The 25,538-nt window shown below is 50.9% G+C and overlaps 1 protein-coding gene across 4 annotated transcripts; it reads right to left on the reverse strand.

Annotated features, from left to right (window-relative positions):
* Positions 1–1,635: 1,635 nt before the first annotated feature.
* nup98 (nucleoporin 98 and 96 precursor) lies at positions 1,636–24,167 on the reverse strand. 4 transcript variants are annotated; one of them, XM_036142657.1, is made up of 35 exons: positions 24,001–24,167; positions 23,076–23,184; positions 21,534–21,629; positions 20,741–20,926; positions 20,525–20,664; positions 20,327–20,434; positions 19,206–19,386; positions 18,968–19,134; positions 18,504–18,641; positions 18,108–18,243; positions 17,940–18,032; positions 17,636–17,773; positions 17,426–17,559; positions 17,162–17,349; positions 16,688–16,795; positions 15,007–15,193; positions 14,620–14,734; positions 14,428–14,541; positions 14,208–14,346; positions 13,359–13,536; positions 13,099–13,260; positions 11,762–11,989; positions 9,650–9,782; positions 9,334–9,575; positions 9,066–9,235; positions 6,501–6,766; positions 6,151–6,420; positions 5,911–6,068; positions 5,533–5,673; positions 5,313–5,461; positions 5,008–5,229; positions 4,693–4,934; positions 3,384–3,538; positions 2,164–2,275; positions 1,636–1,963 (listed from the first exon to the last, which is right to left on the reverse strand). In XM_036142657.1, exons 2-35 carry the CDS (start codon positions 23,152–23,154, stop codon positions 1,764–1,766), a joined length of 5,475 nt encoding a protein of 1,824 aa, XP_035998550.1. In that variant the 5' UTR covers positions 23,155–23,184; positions 24,001–24,167; the 3' UTR covers positions 1,636–1,763. The 4 variants fall into 4 exon arrangements, with proteins under 4 accessions (XP_035998550.1, XP_035998552.1, XP_035998551.1 ...); XM_036142659.1 differs by lacking the exon at positions 1,636–1,963 and adding an exon at positions 2,788–2,817 and having other exon boundaries at positions 2,270–2,358; positions 3,357–3,538; XM_036142658.1 differs by lacking the exons at positions 1,636–1,963; positions 2,164–2,275 and adding exons at positions 2,280–2,325; positions 2,755–2,817 and having other exon boundaries at positions 3,357–3,538.
* Between the last annotated feature and the right edge of the window lie 1,371 nt (positions 24,168–25,538).

A 25,538-nucleotide genomic window follows, 5' to 3' on the forward strand; every position in this document is an offset into this window, starting at 1 on the left:
GTTACTTTTCTATGCATGAGATAAGCAGATACGACCACCTTGTTTGGAACACTCGTTTTCATTTTAAAAACAAAGAGAGTTTAAGCTTCAAACAGGAAACAGAGCCGCCCTCCTAACCCTGCCTGGTAGACGAGTCCTCGGTTATCTGCGCGTTCACAAACATCAGACTCCTTCTGTAACGCTGAGCTTCAACCGTTTGTGAAGGAATAAAAACCGGTGTGGGCCAATCACGTTGCAGTTTATGGTTTAAGGCGGGACATCCATGACCTTCATGTGTTTCTTATGGCGCTGCTGCTTACATTTTCATCTGATCCTGTGATTGGCTAAAACCAGCCTTTGGTAGGCGGGCACTAGGGGTCCGTCGCCCAATCAGCTCGGAGTTCTGCTGCTGGTCCCTCCTCTCCCTGAACAGATTTAATGGAGCAGAACCAGACGGAGAACGTGCAGAACAGAATGTTCTCCGTCTGGCCGACCAGGTTACCGCCTCCAGCTGTCAGTGGATCAGCAGCAGGTCAGGAACAACCAATCAGGCGCCCCCAGGTGTGTCCTGTTGTCTCTGCACACCTGAGGAACCGTTCCTAAATCAGATTTTTATTTATTCTCAAGGCAGCGGTTCTCCCTGCATTGTGATCAGACCTAGACTTCTTCCTTCCACCAAACTTTCCACCAGTGAGTGCAGACATAGCTGCTGGACCGGGTCGGCACCAACATGAAAATTTCTGTATTAAAACCAGTTTTATGGCTCCTGATTGGAGTAAAATCTTTTTTTTTTTTTACAGCTCCTTTAAAACTGAAGCCGTTCTTCTCTGAGAGAAACCAGAACCTTCATGTTTCACTGTGTGGACTGGACCCATTCACTCATTCAGGCCCGGTTTCTACATAAGAATTGTTCTGGACCCAATCTTAGTTGCTGGAAGCGGTTCTTTGCAGAATAAAGCCGACAAAGTTTATTTCTACTTCAACTTTATTAAAAATAGCAACAAAGCAGCAGGACATGCACACACACAACGCTCCGTTCCTCCCGTCTGAAGGACTTAGAAAGTTCTGATCCAAACGGTTCTGGAGACATGCAGCCAAGAAGCTCCTCGCCTGGAATATCGGATCAGAACATTTCATCTGAGCTTCTCATTTCCATCCAAAGCAAAACCTAAAAAAATAGAACATCTGAGTTTGGTTTTCATAAATCCATTCTGAACCCGACCCAGACGGCGCCGGTACCGTTCAGACCCATTTCAGCCCCGGCTGATCAGAATCCCTCACAGAACCAATAATCCTTGGAAACCTACCAGAGCGGATCAATAAATTCAGGATATAAATCAGAACATTCCTGTGGGTTCTGCTCCGATCGGAGAAAACCCAGAACCTCCAATCTGGCTGGAGCAGAACCTCCTGGTGTCAAAAGGTTCTGATTTTATTCTGCTGAGCAGAGGAAAGGTGAGCTCTGCCTCTCGGTACCGAGCTGCAGACTGCCTGATCAGCTGGTTCTGGGACTCTGGGTCCCAGAGAAAGGATCAGAACCCAGAGTTCTGGGCTGACGGATCAGAACCCAGAGTTCTGGGCTGACGGATCAGAACCCAGAGTTCTGGGCTGACGGATCAGAACCCAGAGTTCTGGGCTGACGGATCAAACTGACTGCTGGGCTTCTCTGAAGCGGAGGAAGTCACTGGTTGAAGGTCCGGGTCTGGGGAACCAGAACCGGGCCAGTTTGTGGTTCAGAGCCTGTGTCTCCGTCAGAGTCCGGTTGTGGGACACGGGCGGCGCCGTCACTGGCCAATGACGAGCTGCTGCAGGTAGGACTGGGTCAGGCCCCGCAGCTCCTCCAGCGTGTAATCCTCCGGCATCGGCAGGCGGCTGATGTGCGGCGCCAACTGGGCCAGCGGGATGCTGAGCGGGTCGGCGCCGCCGTCGCCCTGCTGCAGGCTCAGCACCACCCGCAGGATGTTGGCCACACGCTTCGCCATCTCTGCAGGAGGGGGAGGAGGCAGAGGGGGCGGGGCTTAGTTAAAGGGGCGGAGCCACGGAACATCTGGTCAGAACAGAACCGCCTCTGACCCAAAAGAGTTTAATCTCCTGGAGGAGAACCTGAAACTAGCATCTTTGGGCCAATCAGAGGACAGACGGAGGCGACTGCGCTGTGATTGGCTCGCTCCTCTGAGCTCTCACCTGATTGGGCGAGGCGGTCCCTGGCCGTCCTGCAGGGCAGCAGCTCGATGCGGCTGCAGAGAGACGTCACGTCCGTGTAGAGGCGCTCCAGCTGGTAGCCGGCGTTCTCCGTCTGCAGACACCACAGACCCGTTAACGAGGAGCCCAGAACCCGAGCAGAACCTGGACCGGGCCGGCCCAGAACCTGAGCAGAACCTGGACCGGGCCGGCCCAGAACCTGTGCAGAACCTGAGCAGAACCTGGACCGGGCCGGCCCAGAACCTGAGCAGAACCCGGACCGGGCCGGCCCAGAACCTGAGCAGAACCCGAGCAGAACCTGGACCGGGCCGGCCCAGAACCTGAGCAGAACCTGGACCGGGCCGGCCCAGAACCAGAGCAGAACCTGAGCAGAACCCGAGCAGAACCTGGACCGGGCCGGCCCAGAACCTGAGCAGAACCCGAGCAGAACCCGAGCAGAACCTGGACCGAGCCAGCCCAGAACCTGAGCAGAACCTGAGCAGAACCTGGACCGGGCCGGCCCAGAACCTGAGCAGAACCTGAGCAGAACCTGGACCGGGCCGGCCCAGAACCTGAGCAGAACCTGAGCAGAACCTGGACCGGGCCGGCCCAGAACCTGAGCAGAACCTGGAGATCGGCCCAGAACCTGAGCAGAACCTGAGCAGAACCCGAGCAGAACCTGGACCGGGCCGGCCCAGAACCTGAGCAGAACCTGAGCAGAACCCGAGAACAACCTGGACCGGGCCGGCCCAGAACCAGAGCAGAACCTGAGCAGAACCCGAGCAGAACCTGGACCGGGCCGGCCCAGAACCTGAGCAGAACCCGAGCAGAACCCGAGCAGAACCTGGACCGAGCCAGCCCAGAACCTGAGCAGAACCTGAGCAGAACCTGGACCGGGCCGGCCCAGAACCTGAGCAGAACCTGAGCAGAACCTGGACCGGGCCGGCCCAGAACCTGAGCAGAACCTGAGCAGAACCTGGACCGAGCCGGCCCAGAACCCGAGCAGAACCTGGAGCGGGCCGGCCCAGAACCTGAGCAGAACCTGGACCGGGCCGGCCCAGAACCTGAGCAGAACCTGGACCGGGCCGGCCCAGAACCTGAGCAGAACCTGAGCAGAACCCGAGCAGAACCTGGACCGAGCCGGTCCAGAACCTGAGCAGAACCTGGACCGGGCTGGCCCAGAACCTGAGCAGAACCTGAGCAGAACCTGGAGCGGGCCGTACCTGCTGGATGTCCTGCAGGGACTTGATGACCCGGATGTAGTCCAGGTAGACTCTGCCGGCCGTGTCCCAGTCCTGGATGCTGGCGCTGTGCTCTGGTACCGCCAGGCCCTCCAGGAACTCCAGCAGGTAGTCGTGGTTGTCGTTGATGATGCAATCTGCAGGAGATCACAGGAGCAGACGGAGGCGCCTTAAAGCTTTTATTTATCTATTCTCAGAACGCCGTTTCATTTAAACTGGTTTTATCTAGAAGCTTCAGATCTCCACTTTTCTGTCCCTCTAGACCAAAGAGACGTTTTTCAACCCAATAAACTGTTTAGAGCCGCTGATGATGTTCTAAATATCTTCTATAGTAAATAAGGAAATTATTTAAAGAACCACCTTTTTATTTTTAGGATCTTAAAATTGAACTTTTTATTTATATGTCAGCAACTCACTCTGGTTGCATACAAAGTTTTATGAATTAACTAAATCCTCATCTCCTGCTGAGGATTTAGTTATTATTTTGATGTTTTATACTTTGTTTTTGCTCAGTTTAAATAAAGCACTTCATGTTTATGTACGATTTTAACACAAGTACGTACTGAGCATGTGCAGCAGGGGTTACAAGAAAGTGGCTAACAGCTGTTAGCATTTCCCAGTGAAAAAAATGAAGAAAGGTCAAAGATCAGTAAAAAAGCTAAAATCTATGATTCCTGGAAGGAAAAGCCTGGAATGTCTCTGGGAATCCAGTCTGAACGTTGGAGTTCACTGAAGTAGACGCTAAAGCTGCTGTAGATCGTTTTATTTAATAATGTTTGTCTTCATCACACAGAGCTGCTGCTTTACTGAGAGACATTAGAGAGGACCAGGCTGTTATTTTTTAAAAAGTTAATAACGTTATGGTAGTTCTGTGATACTGCCACTAGGTGGTGCCATGTCTGGTTCCTGGGTTCTGTTTAGCCCTAAAAAAAGATTATTAAAACATCATCAGGATGGAGGCTTGGTGGATATAACTATCTTATCAAACGGTTTTTGGTCTTTTTTTTTTTTAAAGTACATAATGTGGCGATGTACCTTTAAAATAAAAAAGCTTTTCCAGAAAAATAAACCTAAAACTATTTTACTTTTGGTGTCGTTCCGTTTGTTATTCCAGAACATCTGAGTCGGACCTGTGGACCTTCTAACCTCATGTCTGGTCTCCAGAACACGATGTAGCGGACCTCCTGGGACGGGTCGGCCATGTTTTAACTATAACTATTTAAACTGGTTCTGATCCAACACAGAAGATTCTGACTCCTGGTGTCTAGTCCTGGTGAGGAGTTCTCCGTACCTGAGGCCAGGTGCTGGATCAGCAGCCGGTGGCACTGGTTCCAGAACCCGGCCCGGTACAGGTGCAGGGCCTGCTGGTGCCGGTCCCCGTCCCGGTGGGCCCGGGTGGCCTTGGCTTGGTGGATCCAGCTCTGAGGAATCAGCAGCTGCTCCGTCAGGAAGCGCTCCCGCTGCGCAGACTCTGCCGTCTCCAGCAGGGGGCAGTGCAGCATCAGCATCTCCCGGACGGCTCGCTCCCGCTGCCTGAGGAGAAGCAGGAGGGTCACCTGGAGAACAGGTGAGGCGGGGCGGCGGGGGGGGATTGGGGGGGGCTCACCTGTGGTCGGGGATGTGCAGCAGGATGAAGACGGCCATGTGCCAGAGGCCGGCGCTCTCCAGCTGGGCGGCGTAGCTGGCGTGGACGAGTCCCTGCCGCGCGGCGCTCAGGTGGCTGTAATGCAGCGCCTGCAGCACGCCCCACAGGTGCCAGCTGAGCCGGAAGTCCAGGCGCCGCCAGGTGACCGTCAGCGGGTCCAGCAGCGGCTGCAGGCTGTAGTGTCTGCCGAGGAAACGGACCGGGTCAGAACCGCCTCGCCAACACCGGTCGGTTCTGTGAGACGGGTCAGAACCGGCTCTGCTTACCTGTCGCTGTAGAGCTTCAGCAGGTGGAAGCAAAGGTCGTACAGCGGCCGCTCACACTCCTCTTCCTCCTCCTCCTCTTCCTCAGGCGGCGCCCCCTCCTGGTAGGGCGGCAGGGGGGCGCAGGCGTACCTCCCGGCCTCTGTGGAGCCCTGCAGGACCACGGCAGCCGGGTTAGTGGAGCGGCCCGACCCGGCAGAGGCGGCGCCGGACCAGAACTCACCTGGAAGGCGGCCTGGTACTTGGCGAGGGCGTCGGCCACGGAGGCGGTGGGCGGCAGCATGAACCACAGGTGGACCGCCAGGCAGCGCTTCCAGTCCAGGTCCGAGCACACGTTCACCGCCGAGTCCGACGACTGCCACACCTGCAGACACGGGATCCCAGAGCGGGTCAGAACCACAACACGGGTCAGAACCACAACACGGGTCAGAACCACAACACGGGTCAGAACCACAACACGGGTCAGAACCACAACACGGGTCAGGACCACAACGCGGGTCAGGACCACAACACGGGTCAGGACCACAACACGGGTCAGAACCACAACACGGGTCAGGACCAAAACACGGGTCAGAACCACAACACGGGTCAGAACACGCACGGCTTTGCCAGCGAGCAGCGCGAAGATCCGCAGCCTCTCCTGGCTCAGGTGGCGGTCCATGTGCATCTGGTTCCAGTCGGCCAGCTGCAGGGCCAGCAGCTGGCGGCAGGACCGGGAGCCCACGGCCTGAGACAGCAGCAGGGACAGACGGTGGTCTCCTGTGGACAGACATGAGGACATGTGGTCCATCAGAACCACGGAACCGACCCACGGCCCGGTTAACCGGTCCGTCCTCCTCACCTTCCTGCTGGGCCAGCCGGCACGCCTCGCTGATGCGGCTTCCTGTCAGGTAGCTGAAGACGGCCTCCGTGTGGCGGCCCTTCCCCGCCAGCGCCACCTCCCTCTCCACCCTGCAGGAGGCGCTGTGGGACAGCCAGGCCGAGAAGGCGCGCCGCCGCTGCAGCTGCTGCTCGTACTCGCCGGGCGGGTCCTGGTCCTGGTCCGGGGGCCCCAGCCGGCCCCACAGGGCCTGGCAGAGAGTCCAGACCTCGGCCCAGTGACCCAGGACGGCTGCAGGGGGACGGAGGACACCGAGTCAACGTCAGGACGTCTGAAGCCGAGAGGAAGCAGCCGCTGCGTCTGAAACTCACGGTCCGTGTGGCCCTGCTGCTCGTTCAGCTCGCTGATCCACTCGGCGTATTCGTGCAGCGCCGCCACGCCGGGCCGCGGCGCCACCACAGGACAGGACACGCCCTCTGGGATGCTGACGGTGCTGTGCTTCAGGCAGATCTCCAGGGGGCGCTGCAGCACGCCGTGGCTGTCCTCCTCCTCCTCCTCTTCCTCACCGAGCCTCCCCAGCGGAGGGTCCAGGCCCACCAGGCGCTCCAGAACCACCTTGTAGGGACTCTCTGTGAGTCTGGAGCAGAAAAGCAGGTTTAGAGCAGACGGAGCCTTTAAATGGGACAGATTCCAGTTTGTTCATGTTAATAATAAATCTTCCTCAAACTCTAGGGTCACCTGTGGAGTACCACAGGGTTCAGTCCTTGGACCAATTCTCTTTACTATATATATATGCTTCCGATAGGCAAAATTATCAGACAGCATGTGATTAATTTCCACTGTTATGCTGATGACACTCAGCTATATTTATCCATAAATCCTGATGAATCCAATCAGTTACTTCGACTGCAGTCATGTCTTGATGACATCAAAAGCTGGATGACTTTAAATTTCCTGCATCTAAATTCTGACAAGACAGAAGTTGTAATCTTTGGACCAGAGTCCTCAAAAAATAAACTTCTTAATCAATCACTTAATCTGGATGGCATTAACCTGGCCTCTGGTAATAAAGTAAAAAATCTTGGTGTTATTTTTGACCAAGACATGTCATTTAAATCCCATATTAAACAGGTTTCCAGAGTTTCCTTTTTTCACCTCAGGAATATCGCCAAAATTAGAAACATTCTGTCCAGGAGTGATGCTGAAAAACTAGTCCATGCATTTGTTACTTCAAGGCTGGACTATTGTAATTCTTTACTATCAGGAAGTCCACAAAATGCAGTTCGAAGGAACGTTTGTATCTAATAAAGTCAGCAGCTGCTGTGTTTGCTTTTCTTTGTCTGGTTACCAGTTGCAGATGTAGAATTTCCTTTTCTGTGAAACTGAAACTAAAGCATAACTTTACAAGATGCTCAACATCTTTGATCTTAACAGAGGGAAGAAGGCTGCAGTTTATTATAAAATAATTTATTCTCATAATTTTATGACTCGCTGTAACTTCAGCGACTGACGAAGCGTCTTCAGGCTGAACCTCAGCAGGTTCTTCTGGATCAGAGAAGGAACATCTCCAGGAGGTCCAGCTGTGTTCTGCTGCAGCGTCCAGATGTTTGAGGAGACGGAGCAGAGCTGGCCGGGCGTCTCCACATCAGACCGACTCACTTCCTGCGTTTAATCTTCTCTTAAAACTCATTTTTCTCTGAATTGTGACCCAGGTTGAGATGCTGGTTTAGTGGTTTTACGCATCTTTTCTCTATTTTTCTCCTCTTCTTGTGATTCACTTTTGCTTCTACTTTCTCATATTAAATTTTTATAGTTTTAAGCTCCCGGTGAATTAAAGAATGAAATCACTTCAGGGCTGTTAGTTAAACGACGGTACTTTCACATCTGAACTGATACCGGTACTTAAGGTTAAATATTTCTGGTACTTTTGTGTGTTTATGCAGTAATAAATGTCAGTCAATATATAAACTTATTTGGATCAGCAAATGAACCCTATTAAATAATTTATGAATTTTAACACATTGCCTGAATAATAATCAAGGCAAAGTTTTACTACAACAACTGTTAGAGTGAAGGAGGTTTAGACGGGACTGAAGCTGTGGGAATAAAATTCAAGGAACTGTTTTAGTGCAACAGTTTCAGAGAAAGAAATATTTAAAACCTATTTTATCGCTCTGTAAATCAGGGCAGGTTATGTTTACGATGAGGAAACAGAGCGGCTCTCCACTCTGCTCTGACTGTAGGAGAGTTTCAGGCCGAGGCAGCAGCTGTCAGGGATTCAGCGGATGGAGAAGCTCGTAGGAGAGCTTAACTGTCCAAAGATAAACTCCAGAACGATTATTTTCACAGGAAGTCACTAGATTTTTAGGAAAAAGGTCTCTGGATGGGTCTGAAAAGTCGCTAAATATAGTGAGAAATCAGCTAAAGTGGCAGCAGTGACCAGATGCTTCCTGAGAATAAAAGTATTCCCACCCTGGCCTGGCTCTGTGCATCACATGCAGCTAACGGCCAGGCTAGCTAACGGCCAGGCTAGCTCACAGCCAGGCTAGCTAACAGCACATGCTGACATCACACTCAACGCTGCCTTCATGTTCAGCGTGAAAAAAAAAAAAAAATCGCCCGCTCTCCTGCTCCCTCAGTGCCAAGGTGATGCGTTTAGGTACCGTTTGGTTTTACGTGAATCAGGATTCGTTCGGTTCCTATAAAAGAACCGAATGCGGTACCGTCCGTACTGTTGGTGTAACTCATTCAGATGTTCTGCGACGTTCTGGGCTGAGAAGTGGATTTTATTCTGAGGGTTGGATCCCAGGATTGACCCGTAAACTTCTGGATTATGAGCAGCTAAACCTGAAGCTCCTCAGCATCGGGTCTGCACACTGAGCTGCAGCAGAACCTGCCGGGTTCTGATGGACCCGGACCGCTCCGGCTGTTCTTACGGTTTGCTGCGGGGCGGTTTGGGCAGGAAGCTGAAGTCCGTCTTGGCGCCGAGCTGCGGGGCGGCGGGCGCGCTGAGCGGGCTGCCGCAGTGGACCAGGGTCCAGCCGGGACCCCAACCCACCCTGAAGGAGCGCGTGGCGAAGAGGCCCGTGTCCATCAGCAGCGCCCCCTACAGCACAGAACAAGCAGCCGCTTACAGCAAGTCCTCGGTACCACCAGGCTTCATTTCACAGGTTCTGGACAGAACCTCAGAGGTCCGATACCAACCTTCCCCTGAATGACGGACTCCTGAAGCGGGACGGGCCCGCCCAGCCGCCGGACCCCCACCGTCCGGATGGCAGGCTCTGAAACCCGGGCAGGCAGCAGGATGGAGGCCGGGCCCGGACTCTTCCACTGGAGGGCGCGAGGCGGGTCGGCCGGCGCCGGAGAACTCTGGGTCAGAAGACGAGGCGAGTCGGAGCGCTGGGGGAAGAGGCCGGAGGAGAAACGCGCCTGAAGAAGACCTCCAACTGCAGAGAGATGAAGATCAGGGCAGGAACCATCATCATCATCATCATCATCATCATGAGGAAGAGCTGCGTACCAGAAGGTCGACCCGGTTGACCCGGCAGAACCAGCCGAGGAGACGAGACGTCAGCGGCCATCTTCATCCCTCTGTGATGCTGGAACATGTCGCTGTCATCCTCATCCTCAGCAAAGAGCGACGCCTTCATGATCTGAGCAGGGCGAGAATTATTAAATTATTATTAATTATTAGTAATCAGAGTCAGAAATACTTTAATAATCCCAGAGGGAAATTTAATAATTATTAATTATTAGTAATCAGAGTCAGAAATACTTTAATAATCCCAGATGGAAATTATTAAATAATTATTCATTATTAGTGAGGAAGATGGTCTTAATAGTGAGGACAGGAGGCTAAATAGTTAATTTTATGTCACCTGGATGGTTCTCAGCATCTAAAGGTCAATTAAGGGAATTAAACTCAGAACAGAGCTGGTTGGTTTTACATTGTTCCATCAGAACGTCACTATGCACCGTCAGCTCTACTGGTTAATGGCAGAGTACAGACATGTTTTAGAAACCGTTTATTCTTTTCTGTTTTGTTATATAAGCAAATTATCAGATGTGATCAGGGTCAGCTAATGGTGGTCACATGATGTCAGAAAGAATCAAAAGCCTTAAAAAGAGAGTTAGTTATCATGCGATCAGTAATGGAATAATTGCCCACTGAATGTACGTGAACTGAATAGTAAACTATCTTTTAATTATTAAGAATGCACTATTTCAATTTGTGAGTAGTGAATTAACATTTACTGTATAAAAGTGAGACTTAATGTAATTTATTCTGAATGATTTCTGATGACATCTATAATAATGTCTACAATGTTTATTTGTTAAGTGATTTTTGTCTTGTGGAGCCCAGGAAGACTAACTCTTCCCACTGTGGTGACGGCTAATGAGAATCTTTTTAACAATAAACAGATTACTCCAAAGTAATCTGACTACATTAAACAGGGGAACTACCGTATTTTCTGGACTAAAAGTTTATTTCACACAATTAATCTGGTAAAAATGTATTCAACCGGCTGAATAACCTGGAACAGGGAAAGTAATCAGACTACTGCGGACGGGGAAAGTAATCAGACTACTGTGAACTACTGTCTGCCTGACAGAACCAGTAGACCGGTTAGGTCCACATGGTTCTGCTGCAGGAACCGGGTCTAAATCAGAGAACCTGGTTCCTGCTCCTTCAGGACTGAAGCTCCAACCGTCCTGAGACTCAGTTACTTCCTGTCTAAGCCTAACTTCAGTGAAACGGGTCAGAACCGGTCAGAACTAGCGCTGAACGATTTTGGAAAATAATGTAATTGCAATTTTTTATCTTAATATTGCGATTTAGTGCGATCCCCCCAGTTTAATTTATCACGTCTATTTAAACATATAGAAAACAACAAATCAATTTGTTTCCTCGTCGTGTGGATTAGTTGCTATAAGACCCGAAGCATCTAAACTCAGAGCAGAAATGATTACGTTCTGCGTTTGGTTGAAAATATATTTCAACAAAAATTACAATTTTGACTTTTCTCCACATTAACCACAAGCAACAAAAATGGCCTCTAAATAAAGATGTTTGTAAACAAGGACTATTTAAAACAAGAATTTTTAATGTTTCTATTGATCAGAATATTATTCAAGAGAACAGCTTTTAATTGATTTGGACATCAATCCTTGAACATAAAGTGCAACCAACAAACAAGTCTATGTAATAAACTGATTGACCTGTACTTAATGCTGTGTATGATTATATAAACTCTAAAACAAGAAAATTAGATTATCTCACTGCTGCAACTGTCTTCCCTTCCATGTGGAGCAAACCCACTTTAAACATTTTACCAACACCTAAAGCTCTAATTCACTAATTGTTACATAGCCAAAAATTGCAGAAATCTGCGATTTGGAAATTACGTTTTTAAAAATCGCGATTATATTGAAAATGCGATTAATTGTTCTAATCAGAACGGGTCAGAACCATGACTGGACCTCTCCACAGCTATAGACACCAAACATTATTCCCCTTCTAGCAGAACCAGTCGGAGCTTCACGGCCGGAACAGAACCATTTCATCCCTCCTTAAGAACCTGCAGAGGTTCTGGTTCTGGTCAAAGGTTCTGCAGACAGACGGCGGTTCTACCTGGAGGGTGTGCGGGTTAATCCCCAGCGAGGACGGGATGTGGCCCGACCCGCTGAGCTCGTGGTCCGTCAGCGCCACGCCGCCGAGCTTCACGGCGTCCATGTGAACGGGCGACAGCTCGCCGTCGTCCTCTCCTCCCAGCATGCTCTCTGTCAGGGCGCTCTGGGTGACGTCGGCCATGTCGCTGTCCAGCTCCGCCACGCCGCCCGCCAGATCCACGGCGGTGGACTGAAGACACAAAGAGAGAGCGTGAGGACGCCTGCTGCCGTGGACCGGGCCGGTTCTGCTGCAGGAAGAGTCCTTAAAGAACCCAAACCAGGTTCTGGTGTTAAAGGGGAACCGGGTTCATCGAGTCAACCGGACCTCAGCTGGTTCTGAAGACGCTTCAGCCGTAAAATAAAAACAAGCGTCACACAAAAACCAAAGAATCTCCATTAAAATCTTTATTAAAAGGAAAAGAAATTACAAACATTCGTTTATCATCTTCAGCCGGAAACCCAAACGGCCCGGCAGAACTCAGAACCAACGGTCCGACTGTCGACCCGTTCGTTCCTAAAATCTAAAAGGAACATTTTTATTTTACAAACTCCATAAAGGCGACAAAAACCAGAAGAGTTCAAAAAGGAATGGAAAGTAAAGAGTTCTGGTTCTGATGGTTCTGATCACAACTGGGTCATTTAGCTGAGACCGACAACGGACCGCCAGCAGAAATCCTTTTTCCTTCTGGTCCGATCCACTCTGGTGCCTGGAAGCATTAAAGCAGAACCGGAACCAGAACCCGACTGGGTCACAAACCTGCTGATTAAAGCGGTTCTAAGTTTTAATCCTGTAACAAACCCAACGGGCCTGGTCCCACCAGAACCAGCTGGACCCGTCTGGACACACCAGAACCAGCTGGACCCGTCTGGACGCAGCAGAACCTGGCTTCGCTCATTCAGATGTTCTAGATATAAACTAAGAGCCCGAATCAGAACCTCACTGTTCAGATCTGAACGGAACTTAAATCAGACGCCAGATGTTCTGGTGGATCCATCAATCTGCTGCTCAGAACCTCTGGGTTTAAGGTCCGATCAGCGGATCCTTTACAGAACCTCTAAATAAGAAGCAACGGTTCTGATGAGTTCTGATGAGCAGCCATAATCCTTCATGTTTTCCTGCTAATGTCTGCAAACTAAAGCCCGGCTTCAGGTGAGCAGAACCAGAACTTTTCCAGCACGGCAAACACACGCAGCATAAAGCTGGTCCAGACCCGGACGAGCCGACCGCTGCAGTCGGACCCGCCTGAGCAGAACCGGAGCCGCTGCATCGGGTCAGAGGGAAACCACAGTTGGCGCTACCTGAGCCTGTGGCGCCACCTGCTGCTGGGAGGGAGGCAGCAGCTGCTGCAGCCTGGAAGCAGGAAGTGACATCATCGTCTTCAGCTTCTTGGGGTCGGTCTTAGGCGGGACCTCGTCGTCTTCGTCCGAGTCCTGGAGGCCGTATTTGGAGAAGTGGGTCACCTGGAAGAGAGAGGGGGCGGAGTCAGACTCACCTGGGGAGGGCGTGTCGTATGAAACCTGCGGAGCCAGAACCGGCTCTCCACTCCTACCGGACCCACCTCAAAGACCCAGGACCCGGTCTCGGGTCGGTACTCCAGGAAGCGAGCGCCCTGCTTCCTGGAAGCCTTCTCCAGCCGGCCCTCGTAGTTCATGTCCGCCAGACGCTCGGGGCTCCGGATCTGAGCGCAGGTCGTCTTGTCGTTGGGCCAGACGCCGTCCAGAGTCACCTCGGCCCGCCTGCGCACAGGAACCCACGCTCAGAACCTTCAGAACCTTCAGAACCCACCGAAGCTCTGCTCGTTCAGCGGCACCAGCCCACAGGTCTAAAAGGTTGTTAATAACCTAAAAGTTAAGCCTAGGGCTGGGCGATATGGATTAAAAAATAAATCTCAGATTTTATCAAAACAAATCCGATTAATCGGTTTTAAAATTTTCTTTATTTTTATGAAACAAAAAGGAGGAAAAAATCTTGTTTTTATGTCAAGCATTATCAGGGAGTTGACCTGAATTCAAAGTGCAACTAAAAACAAGCTGTGAAACAAGATGGCAGCCGTGAAATTATAAACAATGAAAATATAACAAAACATTTGCTGCTAGTGGTTTTACACATTGAGCTAAGAACAGGCTTCACTGCACTGTGAACTTCTAACTAAGTTAAAAAAAAAGTAAATAAGTAAATGAAGTACCTCGTATTATGGTAAAAAAAAGTTTCCACTTAACAATATTCTGACAATAATTTTGCCTAAACATATTCAGCATCACATGCTGTTCTCTTCATGGAAACCCAATGAGTGTATTGGCAAAATAAAATCCAGATTTTCCAAAAATTAAATCTTAAAGAATTGTAAATTCTAATCGATTAAATCGATTTATCGCCCGGCCCTAGTTAAGCCCCTCCCCCTCCTCACCTGTTAAGCCCCTCCCCCTCCGGCGGCTTGTTCTTGTCGTCCGGGTAAACGATGACCTCCTTGCGTCTGAAGTGGACGATCTCGTCCAGGTTCAGTCCCGTCAGGTTCACCTCCCCAGGGAAGAAGACGGAGCCGTAACCTGCGAGGACCAATCAGAGCGCAGCTCTCAGACGGCCGTCCAATCAGACGGGTTCAGGAACAGGGATGTTTCCAGCGTTACCCTTCCTGCCGACGGTGAAGTTCTCCACGAAGCAGTCGCCGTGTTCGTCCACCATGTTGGCCAGGTCATCCAGGGAGGGGATGGTGTAGTAGCCCACGCGGTTCAGAACGATGCCTGCCAACAGAACCCACAGTGGACCGGGTTAGCCGACCCGTTAGCACAAAGAGAGGAGCAGCCCGGGCCGGTTCTGACCTGCGGGGTGAGGAGACCGTTTGGACTCCTGCTCTTCCTCCTCCTCCTCCTCCTCCTCCCTGTCCCCCTGCAGAGAATCCTCGCCGAAGGACGCCGACACGTCGTCGCTGCTCAGCTGAGGAGACAAACAGGCGTCATTGTGGGCCGCAGGCCGGGTCGGTTCTGGTTCTGGAACCAGCTGCTAGACGCCATTCTAACATTTCTAACCCAGACACACTTAGTGCTGGGCAGGTTCTGGTTCTGACTGGGTTCTGCTCCAGCAGCTAGCTAGCTCTGCTCCAGATGTACTGATCGGTTCTGTTAACACCGGACCTCCGGTTCTGCTCGTATGTGAGGAGTCTAATGCTAAAGTCAGGTCTCGGAACCAAACGGGTCTCGGGTTCTGACCTCCAGGCCGTTCCTGGGCTGCTTGTGCATGTTCAGCTCGGTGATGGTGTCCTGCAGGCTGGTCTGGACCCGGTTCTGCGGGACGGGCTTAGCGATCGGGTTCACGTAGAACTGGGTCACTTCTGGGTCGTCGTCGGCCCGGCCGCTCAGGCCCAGAACCTCCCGGTTCTCCTCCTCCTCCACCTGCCTGCAAGGACAGAAACATTCAGACTGACGGAAACCGGTTCTGTTCCTTTTGGAGCTTTAATCGCCACGGGACCAGGTTCTGAAGGTTCTGGCTCACTGGGGTCCAGGCTCCATCCAGAACCCGGTTCTCTTGGCTGCGACCCGTATCCAGGGTCCGAAATTAACACTCGCCAGTCGCCAAATGCGAGTAAATTTCCCGTTTGGCGAGTGAATTTCAGAGGGCTAGCTGCCACATGGCGAGTAAATGTTTGTACCAAATAAAATAAAAATAACATAAAAATAACGAAACCCATATGATCCGTTCACAGCTGTCCATCCAGAGCTCAGTCTAGACCCGCCTTCTGCGGAGCTGGTTCAGCTTCTTTCACATTCAGAACCAGTCATGGCTGAACGCTGGATCAGAAAACAGATCTGCTAACCAGATACAGTCTAAAACGCCAATTAGTCTGTTTATAAGTTTCGTTCTTATTTATTCTGTTTTTTTTTAACTACCTGCGCTGCGGCTCTGTGCTTCACCGCTCTTACTGCGCCTCCCCCGCCCCCTCTCAGAGCAAGGTGCTTTTATCAGCGGCCAGCCTTCAAAACGTGAATCGCTACGTTTAATGTCCTTCCACTCGTACCAAAATGTCCCAATTAAAGTCAGTAGGAGAGTCGGTAACTGTTTTTCATGCTCTTTTGTTTTTAACGACACAGAACCAGCGGTGCTTCGGTGGGCGTGGTGCGTTGCGCTTGAATTCAGGTGCGCAAAATTACGTTACATGTAACCTGTAACATCGGGGGCGCAGCGCACAAGGGTAAAATCCAGCAGCGAGATCAGCGTAAAGACGCAGCGTGAACCCTGAGTGCTTTAAGTGTTGCAGCTGAGGGGAAATTTTGAACCATACACAGGGGCGGTTCTGGACAGGGGCCAACAGGGGCCTGTGCCCCTATAGAACTGTTCCTTGCCCCTGTTATGGCCCCTGTACTAAAAACATGATGGTAAATTTCTTAGGATGATAAATGCTGACAAAGATGACGTGACTGACTGGTCATTTGGATCAGTTGTAAGGCCAACATGGATAGAATAATGATAATCTGTAGTGTTTTTTTATCACCTGGATGTGAATCTGATAATTCATATTGTGTCTTTTATAATCATCTACAATATTTTCTTTTTTTTAAATCAGGAAACAAAGGTTTCTCTTCCAGGTTCCAGTCAGCCACGCCCCCAACCACGCCCCCCATAATTAACATAATTTCACTCTTAATTTCTATAAAAGCTGAGGTCTGGTCAAAATTAATATTTTGGCTGGTAAAAAATATGCCTGGCCGGTGGATTTTTACATCTACCAGCCAACTTGGCCGGTGAATAACAAAGTTAATTTTGGACACTGCCCGTATCTCTGGTCCAGAGATGCGGGTCAGAACACAGAAGGAGCCGTTTGAGGGAACCGGTTTTAGTTTTAATGGAACCGATCGGACCCCGGTTCTGATCGGACCGCAGCGGGTCCGGTACCTGAGTCCGTTGTGCGGGTAGTCTGAGGGCGAGGCCAGGTCCTCTTTGCTGCTGCTGCTGTACTGGCTGCTGTTCAGGTTCTTCAGAACCAGCTTCTTGATGCTCTTCCTGTGGACACAAACCCAGACGGGTCAGAACAGAACCGCGGTGAGTGGCCGGGTCAGAACAGAACCGCGGTGAGGGGCCGGGTCAGAACAGCCGGGTCAGAACAGAACCGCGGTGAGCAACCGGGTCAGAACAGAACCGCGGTGAGCGGCCGGGTCAGAACAGAACCGCGGTGAGCGGCCGGGTCAGAACAGAACCGCGGTGAGGGGCCGGGTCAGAACAGCCGGGTCAGAACAGAACCGCGGTGAGAGGCCGGGTCAGAACAGAACCGCGGTGAGAGGCCGGGTCAGAACAGAACCGCGGTGAGCGGCCGGGTCAGAACAGAACCGCGGTGAGGGGCCGGGTCAGAACAGAACCATGTGACGGTACCTGGGCACGAAGGCGCCGTTGGTGAGCGACGGCTCGTCGTCGTCCAGACCGTCGAACAGCTGCGACTTGGCGGCGCCGGAGGAGGCGAGCGCTTTGGGTCGGACCTTGGTGGCGGGTCGGGGCGTCAGCTTGTAGTGGGTGGGCGTGGTCAGAGCCTTCTGGGCCGTCGGATTGGTCGGTTTCAGACGCTGCCGGGACAGAAACAAGAACTGGGGTCAGAACCGAGGCGTGGTTCTGGAGGAGGCACCAGAACCGGGCCCTTACCTCCTCCTTCTTCTTCGGGTCGGACAGCGGGTTCCTGAAGAGCGGCGAGTCTCCGTAGGGCGAGTAGGCGAGAACGTTGAGCTGCTGCTGCAGCAGCGCCTGCTGCGCCGCGTTGGCGTTCGGGTCCGTCAGCGCTGCAACAGAACCCAACAGGTTAGAACCCTCGGTTCTGATCCGGCGGGCCGGCACACTTCAGAACCGGCGTCTCACCGACGGGCTGCTGCGCGGCGCCGAAGCCCAAACCGCTGGCTCCGCCGCTGAAGCCGGCGGTTCCGAAGGTTCCCATGGTTCCCAGCGTGGTACCCAGTTTGTTCTGGTTGTTTCCAAACAGAGACGTCCCGGTACCGACTGCAGGACAGAGGACGGGTCAGGTCCAGTTTAGGAGCCATAAACGGGTCGGGTTCACTCATCAGAACCTTTCCATCTCAGAATATTCACATTTATATAAATTCTTAAATTAAAACTAAAACCCAAAACGGTAAACGGACCGTTTGTGCGGTTCTGTCAGCAGTACCTGTTCCAAAGCTGGTTCCGAGTCCAGAGCCCAGTCCACCGGTGGCCGTCTTGTTCCCAAAGAGTCCGCCTCCAGCCGGGTTGGCACCAAAACCTGAAGCCAGAACCAGAACCACAGGAGTCAGGGAGACGAACGGACCGGCAGAACCAGCAGAACCTCAGCACTCACCGAAGGAGGACGTGTTGGTTCCGGTTCCCAGAGTCAGAGTGGGCTTGTTGCCAAAGAGCCCGGTACCGGTACCGAAAGACGGAGCGCTGGTGGTGGTGGTTCCGAAGCCGGTGGCTTTATTGGCGAATAAACTGGGCTGGAAGAGAAACAGAACCGCTGGGTTTACTGCCGGTTTCAGAACCAGGTTGTGTCCAGATGAGCGGACGGGAAAAAGTTCTGATCAGAACCGGTCAGTGTCAGACCCAAATAAAGCTGAGCAGAACTCCACGGTGGTACCAGTGGTACCGTGAACCACAGCCGGGCTTCTGGGTTAACCGGGCCCAAAGCGGTTCTAAACACAGTGAAGCCATTTGGACCGGTCCTGTTAAGAAGAACCCGACCCAAAGCGACCGGTACCTGAGTGCCGACGTTTCCAAAGCCGGCGTTGGGCTGGCCAAAGAGTCCGGAGCCCGACCCAAACCCGGGGGCGGTGCTGGTCTGGGTGGTTCCGAACAGACCGCCGGCCTGAGGCGCCGCCGTGCTCCCGAACAAACCCTGAGGAGAGAGACGGTGAGAATGAACCGGGCCTGGATGGGTTCTGGTGACCCGGTTCTGAGGATGAACCGGGCCTGGATGGGTTCTGGTGACCCGGTTCTGAGAATGAACCGGGCCTGGATGGGTTCTGGTGACCCGGTTCTGAGGATGAACCGGGCCTGGATGGGTTCTGGTGACCCGGTTCTGAGGATGAACCGGGCCTGGATGGGTTCTGGCGACCCGGTTCTGAGGATGAACCGGGCCTGGATGGGTTCTGGTGACCCGGTTGTGAGGATGAACCGGGCCTGGATGGGTTCTGGCGACCCGGTTCTGAGGATGGGACTCACGATGGTGCTGGTGTTGGGCTGACCCATGGTGTTGGTGTTGCCGAAGGTGAAGCCCGCGCTCTGGGTGGTGGTGGCGGCGCCGAAGGGCTTGAAGAGGCTGTTGGCCTGCGGCTGGTTCTGCTGGGCAAACATGCCGCCGGCGCCGGCGGTTCCGAAGGATCCGGTGGCTGTTGGGGGAGAAAGCCGCCATCTTGAAACTGAAAGAGCTGGTCATGTGACGGCGGGTGGCCGTACTCACTGGCGCCGAACGTGGACTTGTTGGCCCCGAAGTTGAAGTTGGTGTTGGAGGCGGCGGCGCCGAAGAGTCCGGTGGACGCGCTGGAGGTGGGCGTGGCGGCGCCGAACAGGCCGCCGGTACCCGGCGCCATCGGGTTGGTGGGGCCCTTCCTGCCCGCCTGGTAGTCCTCCAGCCTGAGCTCCTGCAGACGCAGCAAGACCGCGTTAAGGGCAGCAGCCGGAAAACGCAGATTAATTATCATTAATTATGATTAACTGGAAATATTCACGAGTATTTCATTATTCCATGAAGGCAAAGTGGTTTAAAATTAAATCCCCGTTTTTTAGACCAATTAACCGGTTTATTGGGTCCATGATTACCAGGAACCAAGAGTGACGGGGCCGCATCACTGAACTACGGAAGCCCAGAGTCCATTGGTGAAGAAAAAAAACCATCCAGATTTCCCTAAAATGTTATCTCCATAAACGGTTAATTTAAACTTATCAATAAATCTATTTATTGCCCAAAAAATATAAAATAAATAAAAAAATTTAAAAAAGTTTCCGCTACATGGAATCAATGGTGGTGTCCCGCAAAAATAAAAGCCGCCACAGCGTCAGAACAGCGATTTAAAAAAAAAAATATACATGTTAAAACTAGTATATGATATATAATATACTGTGTATTATGTATAGCCTATATTTACACACCTATACTAACCATGATCTGAGTCTGAAATTACTTTAAATATCATGAAAGGTTAAAGTGTACTTTATTTTGAAAAACCAACAGCCTGCTGTTTCCTGTCTAGCAGCCACTGAGCTGCTGATGTCAGGAAGGAAAACTACAGATAACGTTCCTGTGTTGCTACATTTTATTCAGAACGCGACTAGAAACGACGTTTAGTGACTTTATTGTTGTAATGTGACTTTCCTGAACGTTCTGGTGGTTCTGGAGTCGCTGCTATGAGGTTCCTGCTTCCCTCAGCGCCGTCTGACAGGCACACAGCTGCTGCCTCGTCACATTAATCTAGTTTTTATGTTTCTGAGGCTGTTGCTCTAAAATGATTCCCTGAATGTGACTCACACACAGCTGAGTCTGGGGGGTTCTGGCCAGAACAGAACCAGGCGACCCAAACTCACCTCCAGGGACTTGTTCTCGTACTCCTTCATGGCGGTGATGCACTGATGCTTGGTGTTGATGCTTGTGGTCACGCCTGCCTTCACCATCGTGTCACTTCCTGTTGGAGGCTGCAGAGCAGATTTCAGGTTAACGGCCATCAGAACCAGAACCCTTAGCGCCGCTCTGTGACCCGTTCCTGCGCTCGGCGTCTTACTCACGTTGAATTTCACGGTGGTTCCTGGCTGCTGATTGGCCGAGAACCCGGCGGCTCCGAACAGCGAGGTGGAGCCACCGAAGGGGTTGGTGGTGGTGCTGGTGGACCCAAACAGGCCGCCGCTGCTGGTACTGGTACCAAAGCCTGAAGGACACCATGGAGGGGTTAGTCAGCAGAACCTGGTTCTGGAAGCTCGGTGCTCTAAAGGTTCTGGACTCACTTCCAAAAGAAGTGGGTTTGTTGGCGCCGAACGCATTGTTCTGCTGGGAGAAAAGCCCGGTGCTGGTGCCGGTACCGGTGTTTCCAAACAGGCCGGTGGACGTGCCGCTGGCGGCGCCGAACCCAAAGCCGGTGCTGGTGGAGGACGTGGCCGGCTGGCTGAAGGTACTGGACCCAAACAGACCGCCTGAGGGGAGGAACCAGAGGGAAACGGTTCTGGGTGAAACCAACTGGACTCACCTTCTAACAAAAGTCTGCAAAATCCAACGTTTGTGTTTAGAATCAGAACCGGACTTCTGAGAAAACCCAATCATGCAACGTCTGAACCTAAAACCTCAGCTGGGTTCCTGACCCGACCCGTTTCAGATCTTTGACCCAAAGCCGGTTGGTGGTCACCAGAACCACGGGTTCTGATGTCTCAGATGGGTCGGCCCAGTCCAGCCTGGTTCCCACCTTCAGTCCAGAACCAGTTACACAGAACAGTTCTAGACCTAGATGGTGATAAAACTACAGCTGGTAAATTAATTAAACTAAATAAAGTCTGTGGTGTAGCCGGCCAGGGATGCTGGTTCAAATCCTGGTTTTCAGGGAGCAGCCCATAGAAATCTGTTAAATAATATAAAATATGATCTAATCTGCATTATTATAAACCTTTAACAGGATCTAAAGCTTAATGAGCTGCAGCTGCCGACAGCTTGTCCCCGTAGCTGCAGCGTTTGTGAATCTCGGGTCGGTTCTGGCCGGACACACAACAGAACCCTCTGAGAAGTCTGGAAGAAGACAGGGTAACAAACCGGGTTTGTTCTGTGTGGAGCCAAACAATCCTCCGGTGTTGGTGGTCGCTCCGAACGCAGACGTCCCAAAGCCTCCGGTTGTCCCAAAGCCGGTGTCTGATTGGAGATAAATGGGTTAGATGAGAACGTGCCGACCAGAACCTCCGGTCGGGTCTGAGGAGAACCCAGAACCGCAGCTTCACCAGCAACACAACGCCCCGCGGCGTCCGTCAGACAAAAGAACCGCACCAGAGAACCAGCGCCACCATGTGGCCACCAGTGGCAGCGAGGGAGGTCAGGAGCTCGTTTAGGGGCCAAGCGTGTATTTCTAGCCTGGTGAGACCATCCTGATCTGTTTCAAGGTTTCACTCGCAGATCAGTCTGGCTACTCTCCGTTAAAGAAAATTTGGAGCCGTTCACCAAACGAACGTCCAATCAGCGTTGGCTTTGAGGCGGGTTGAGGTGTGACGCAACGAGAAGCGCGACAGTTCAGTCTAAAGAACATGGCGGCTTCAGCCGATGAAACTAGCGTTAGCGTGGCTATCGAGCAAGTTTTATCGGAATTACAGAGTATTTCTCTGCTGAGCTAACGAGCCTTTACCTGCAGCAGCAAGAGTAGCTTGGCTTGTGGTTGTGTTTTCATCGTCGCTCTGTTACAAATCTGATTGGTTTATTTGGCCCGTCTATCACCAACATAGGCCAATCAGCTAACCAGTATTTTCGCCCCTTCCCAAAATTACTTCAACAGAAGATTTCCAGATGGATATGCGGAGCAAATCCATCTGGCGGAGTCAGGTAAGGTATTTTTCCCACACGCTTCAAGAAAAATTAAACGTCTAAAACTCTGGTCGGCAGTAAAAGAAACTCTTTAAACACATTTAATTAGATTTTAAATTCTAAAACTTAAAGTAAACTTTCAAACTTCTGAATAAACCAGCTGGCAGAACCGATGTGTTGATGGAGCCAGATATGAAAATAAAACCCGTTTACATCCCTGCAGAGCTGATGTCGTGACAGCCGGGTGTCCCAGCTGTACCTGAACGCAGCACGACCAGCAGGCCCCTCCATGGCGTCCACAGTTTGGGCTGATGGACGCTGCAGGGAGTGGGCTCCTGGTTCTGCTCAGGAGAAACTGACGTTGTTCATTCGCTGCTTCAATGGAATCAAGACTCCAGCAACGCTTGAAGAACCAGGAAGCAACTTTATTCGCTGATCAACACCTTTCTGCTTGTGGCCTTCAACCGTTTCTGGAGTCTCCACCAGAAACGTGAGCCTCTCCACGCACCCTGGTAGTTTGTGAAACTCTACCAGAACCTTTTGGACCCCAGAACCGCTTTTAATGCCCTGACAGCTGAACAAGTAGCAGCTCTGACACGTTAACTTTAACGGCCGTGCTGCACTAATTAATCTGACCTGCAGCTTTCAAACCAAACCAGTTTGTGTTCAGAGCTGAGTCGTGCTCACAGGTCCAACATGCTGACAGAATCCACGCCTGATCCCATCAGCAGGACCCGGTGACCCGCCGTTACTGTGAATTAGAAGAACTCAGAGAAGCCGACTCACTTTGCTGACCGAAGGTGGAGGAGGAGCCGAAGCCCCCCGTCCCCCCACCGAAGGGAGTGCCGAACGAATTGTTGAACATGTTGTCTGTCAGCAGGACCTCATAGATGATCTGTTGAGACACAAACCAGTTAGCTGGTGTAAAAACAACGTTAAGGAGAAAATATTCAGGTGCTGGAGGTAAATTAGACTTAAACGCAGCCAAACCCCCCAGGAAGCCTAGACAGCTACAGACTTAAAACAAAAGAACGTTAGAAAATAAGAAAAAAAGTATTTATGTTTGGTTTAACTGCATCAGAATGAACTGTGGGTCTTCTGGGTTAGAGACATTTGTCATTAAACGACATAGGCCTGCAGATTTTATCTGTCACTTCAACATGAGTCCAACAACCAGGTCCTCAGCAGGACCACGCTGGATGCTGAGCCAGGTGTGCTGCATCAGGATCCCGTCTAAAAGCTGCAGCACACCGGCCCTGGAGGCCCGGGCATGGGGACCCTGGTCTGGTAACGTCCTCCCCGCTCCATGTGTCACCAGCCCGGGTAAACGGTGAGCTTTAGTCCGCGTTAGTTTAGCACACCTTCCCATTCCGACAGGTCCAGACTCTAAACTAGCCTCCTGATTAGCGACCTGCTTTCAGCTGGGCGACACCGGCCCCCATGACGCTAATGTGGCCGTGGCTAATAAACACGTTTGACGTTTCCGCTACTGCTAAAAACGTAGCGCGTCCAGCCCGGAAATGTTAACATAACCCATTTTCCTCCCCGGAGGATAAAGTCTCCTGTAGCCATGACAGCTTTACCGCTGCGGGACTCCTGGGGAGCGAGTTTTAAACTAACTGCGCTAAGCTAACGGCTAACTAGCCCGATGCTAACCGCGTTAGCATCACAGGAGCGAGAAAAAGCGGGCGAGTTAGAAGCTGCTGGTCACCTTTACCGAACCTGCTGCCCCAGTTCGGTTCTGTCAGCCGAACCTCGTCCCTCAGAGATGAAGATGTGCCGTCTGCAGAGCTCACCGTCACAACTTTGGGTCTCTGAACGTCAACAGAACCAGATAGCTGTTAACTCCGTCATCGAGGAGGGAAAACGGCTCAGCAGCCGTGCGTCTCCACGCACTTTCATACGCGATGACGTCAGCAGAAAGCGTCACAACAACGTTCTTCCACCGGATAAAAAACAACATTCAAAAAATCCCCTCATATACTAGCTAAGGCTGGATGATATATATATATATATATATATATATATATATATATATATATATATATATATATATATATATATATATATATATAAAGCGTATCAATAAAATATAAATTACATTGACTGATATCGATAATTATTAACAAACTCTAAATATATATTTTAAGTGCAGCTCTGGCCATTTTATGCTGTTGCTTAGCGACATATTTTTGGATAAAGACGCACACACTGACTTCAAATTAAACCCTTTATTCTACCAACTTTTTATCAAAATTGCAAGTTTTAAAAAAGAAAAAAGAACACGTGCTCTCTGAAGGAGTCGGAGCTTGGTACCTGGCTCTGCGCTGTGATTGGTTGGGAGGATGTAATGATGTAATATTAACCGACATGATAGGGTAGAATGGAAAACTGTTATTCTACAGAACTTTTTGTTGACATTTTTTTTCTATCATCGATATCCGTCTATAGATCGATATATATTGTTATTAAATTATCGTCCGGCACCAATACTAGCCATACAAATTATTCTACTTAGATGTTAAAACTATACTGAAGAACAAAGTCGATGTTAACGGTGGCTTTTTATTTTGGCCAAAACTATGTGACTTTATGCACAATAACATTATTAAGAAGATGTTGTTATACCATGAAAACCATGTACAAATAAATAAATAAATATTCTGCGTCATCAATCTTCTATTATTAATGGTAAAATCAGCAAATAATAAAACCTTGCTTTGCAGCTTTTCATAAGAGGTCAACCAATATATTCCGATAGTTAAAGACTGATAGAAAAACCTAAGAAACTCAGCTGTTCACAGACTACTGTATCAGAGCATTTTCACTGGAAAATTAGGTGGAAGAAAAAAGTATGGAAGAAAGAACTGCTCAGCGACAGAAATAACTGCAACCCTGAACATATTCTGAGGCCAAGTCCATGCAGGACTAGAGAAACACAAGGCGTTGGCCTGCAGCAGCTGTCAGAGCTTCAGCAGCCAGACCACACAGGTGGATTCAGTAAAACTGTCACATTCCTGGTGTTGAACCTCCCCTGGACCAGCGACATCTGCTACAGGTACCAATACCGGCTTTAATCACAATGGCAACACAAGCAAACGGGCCCGACCTGAACCACACAGAGAATTTATGGGATGTTGTCCAGAGGAGGATGAGAGACACCAGAACCAGACCCAGAGGCCGCTATCAAAGCTACCTGGGCTTCCAGAACACCTGAGCAGAACCACAGAATGATCATGCCACGCTGCA

The sequence above is a fragment of the Fundulus heteroclitus genome, chromosome 11 (assembly GCF_011125445.2).
Source record: "Fundulus heteroclitus isolate FHET01 chromosome 11, MU-UCD_Fhet_4.1, whole genome shotgun sequence".
Taxonomy (NCBI): Eukaryota; Metazoa; Chordata; class Actinopteri; order Cyprinodontiformes; family Fundulidae; genus Fundulus; species Fundulus heteroclitus.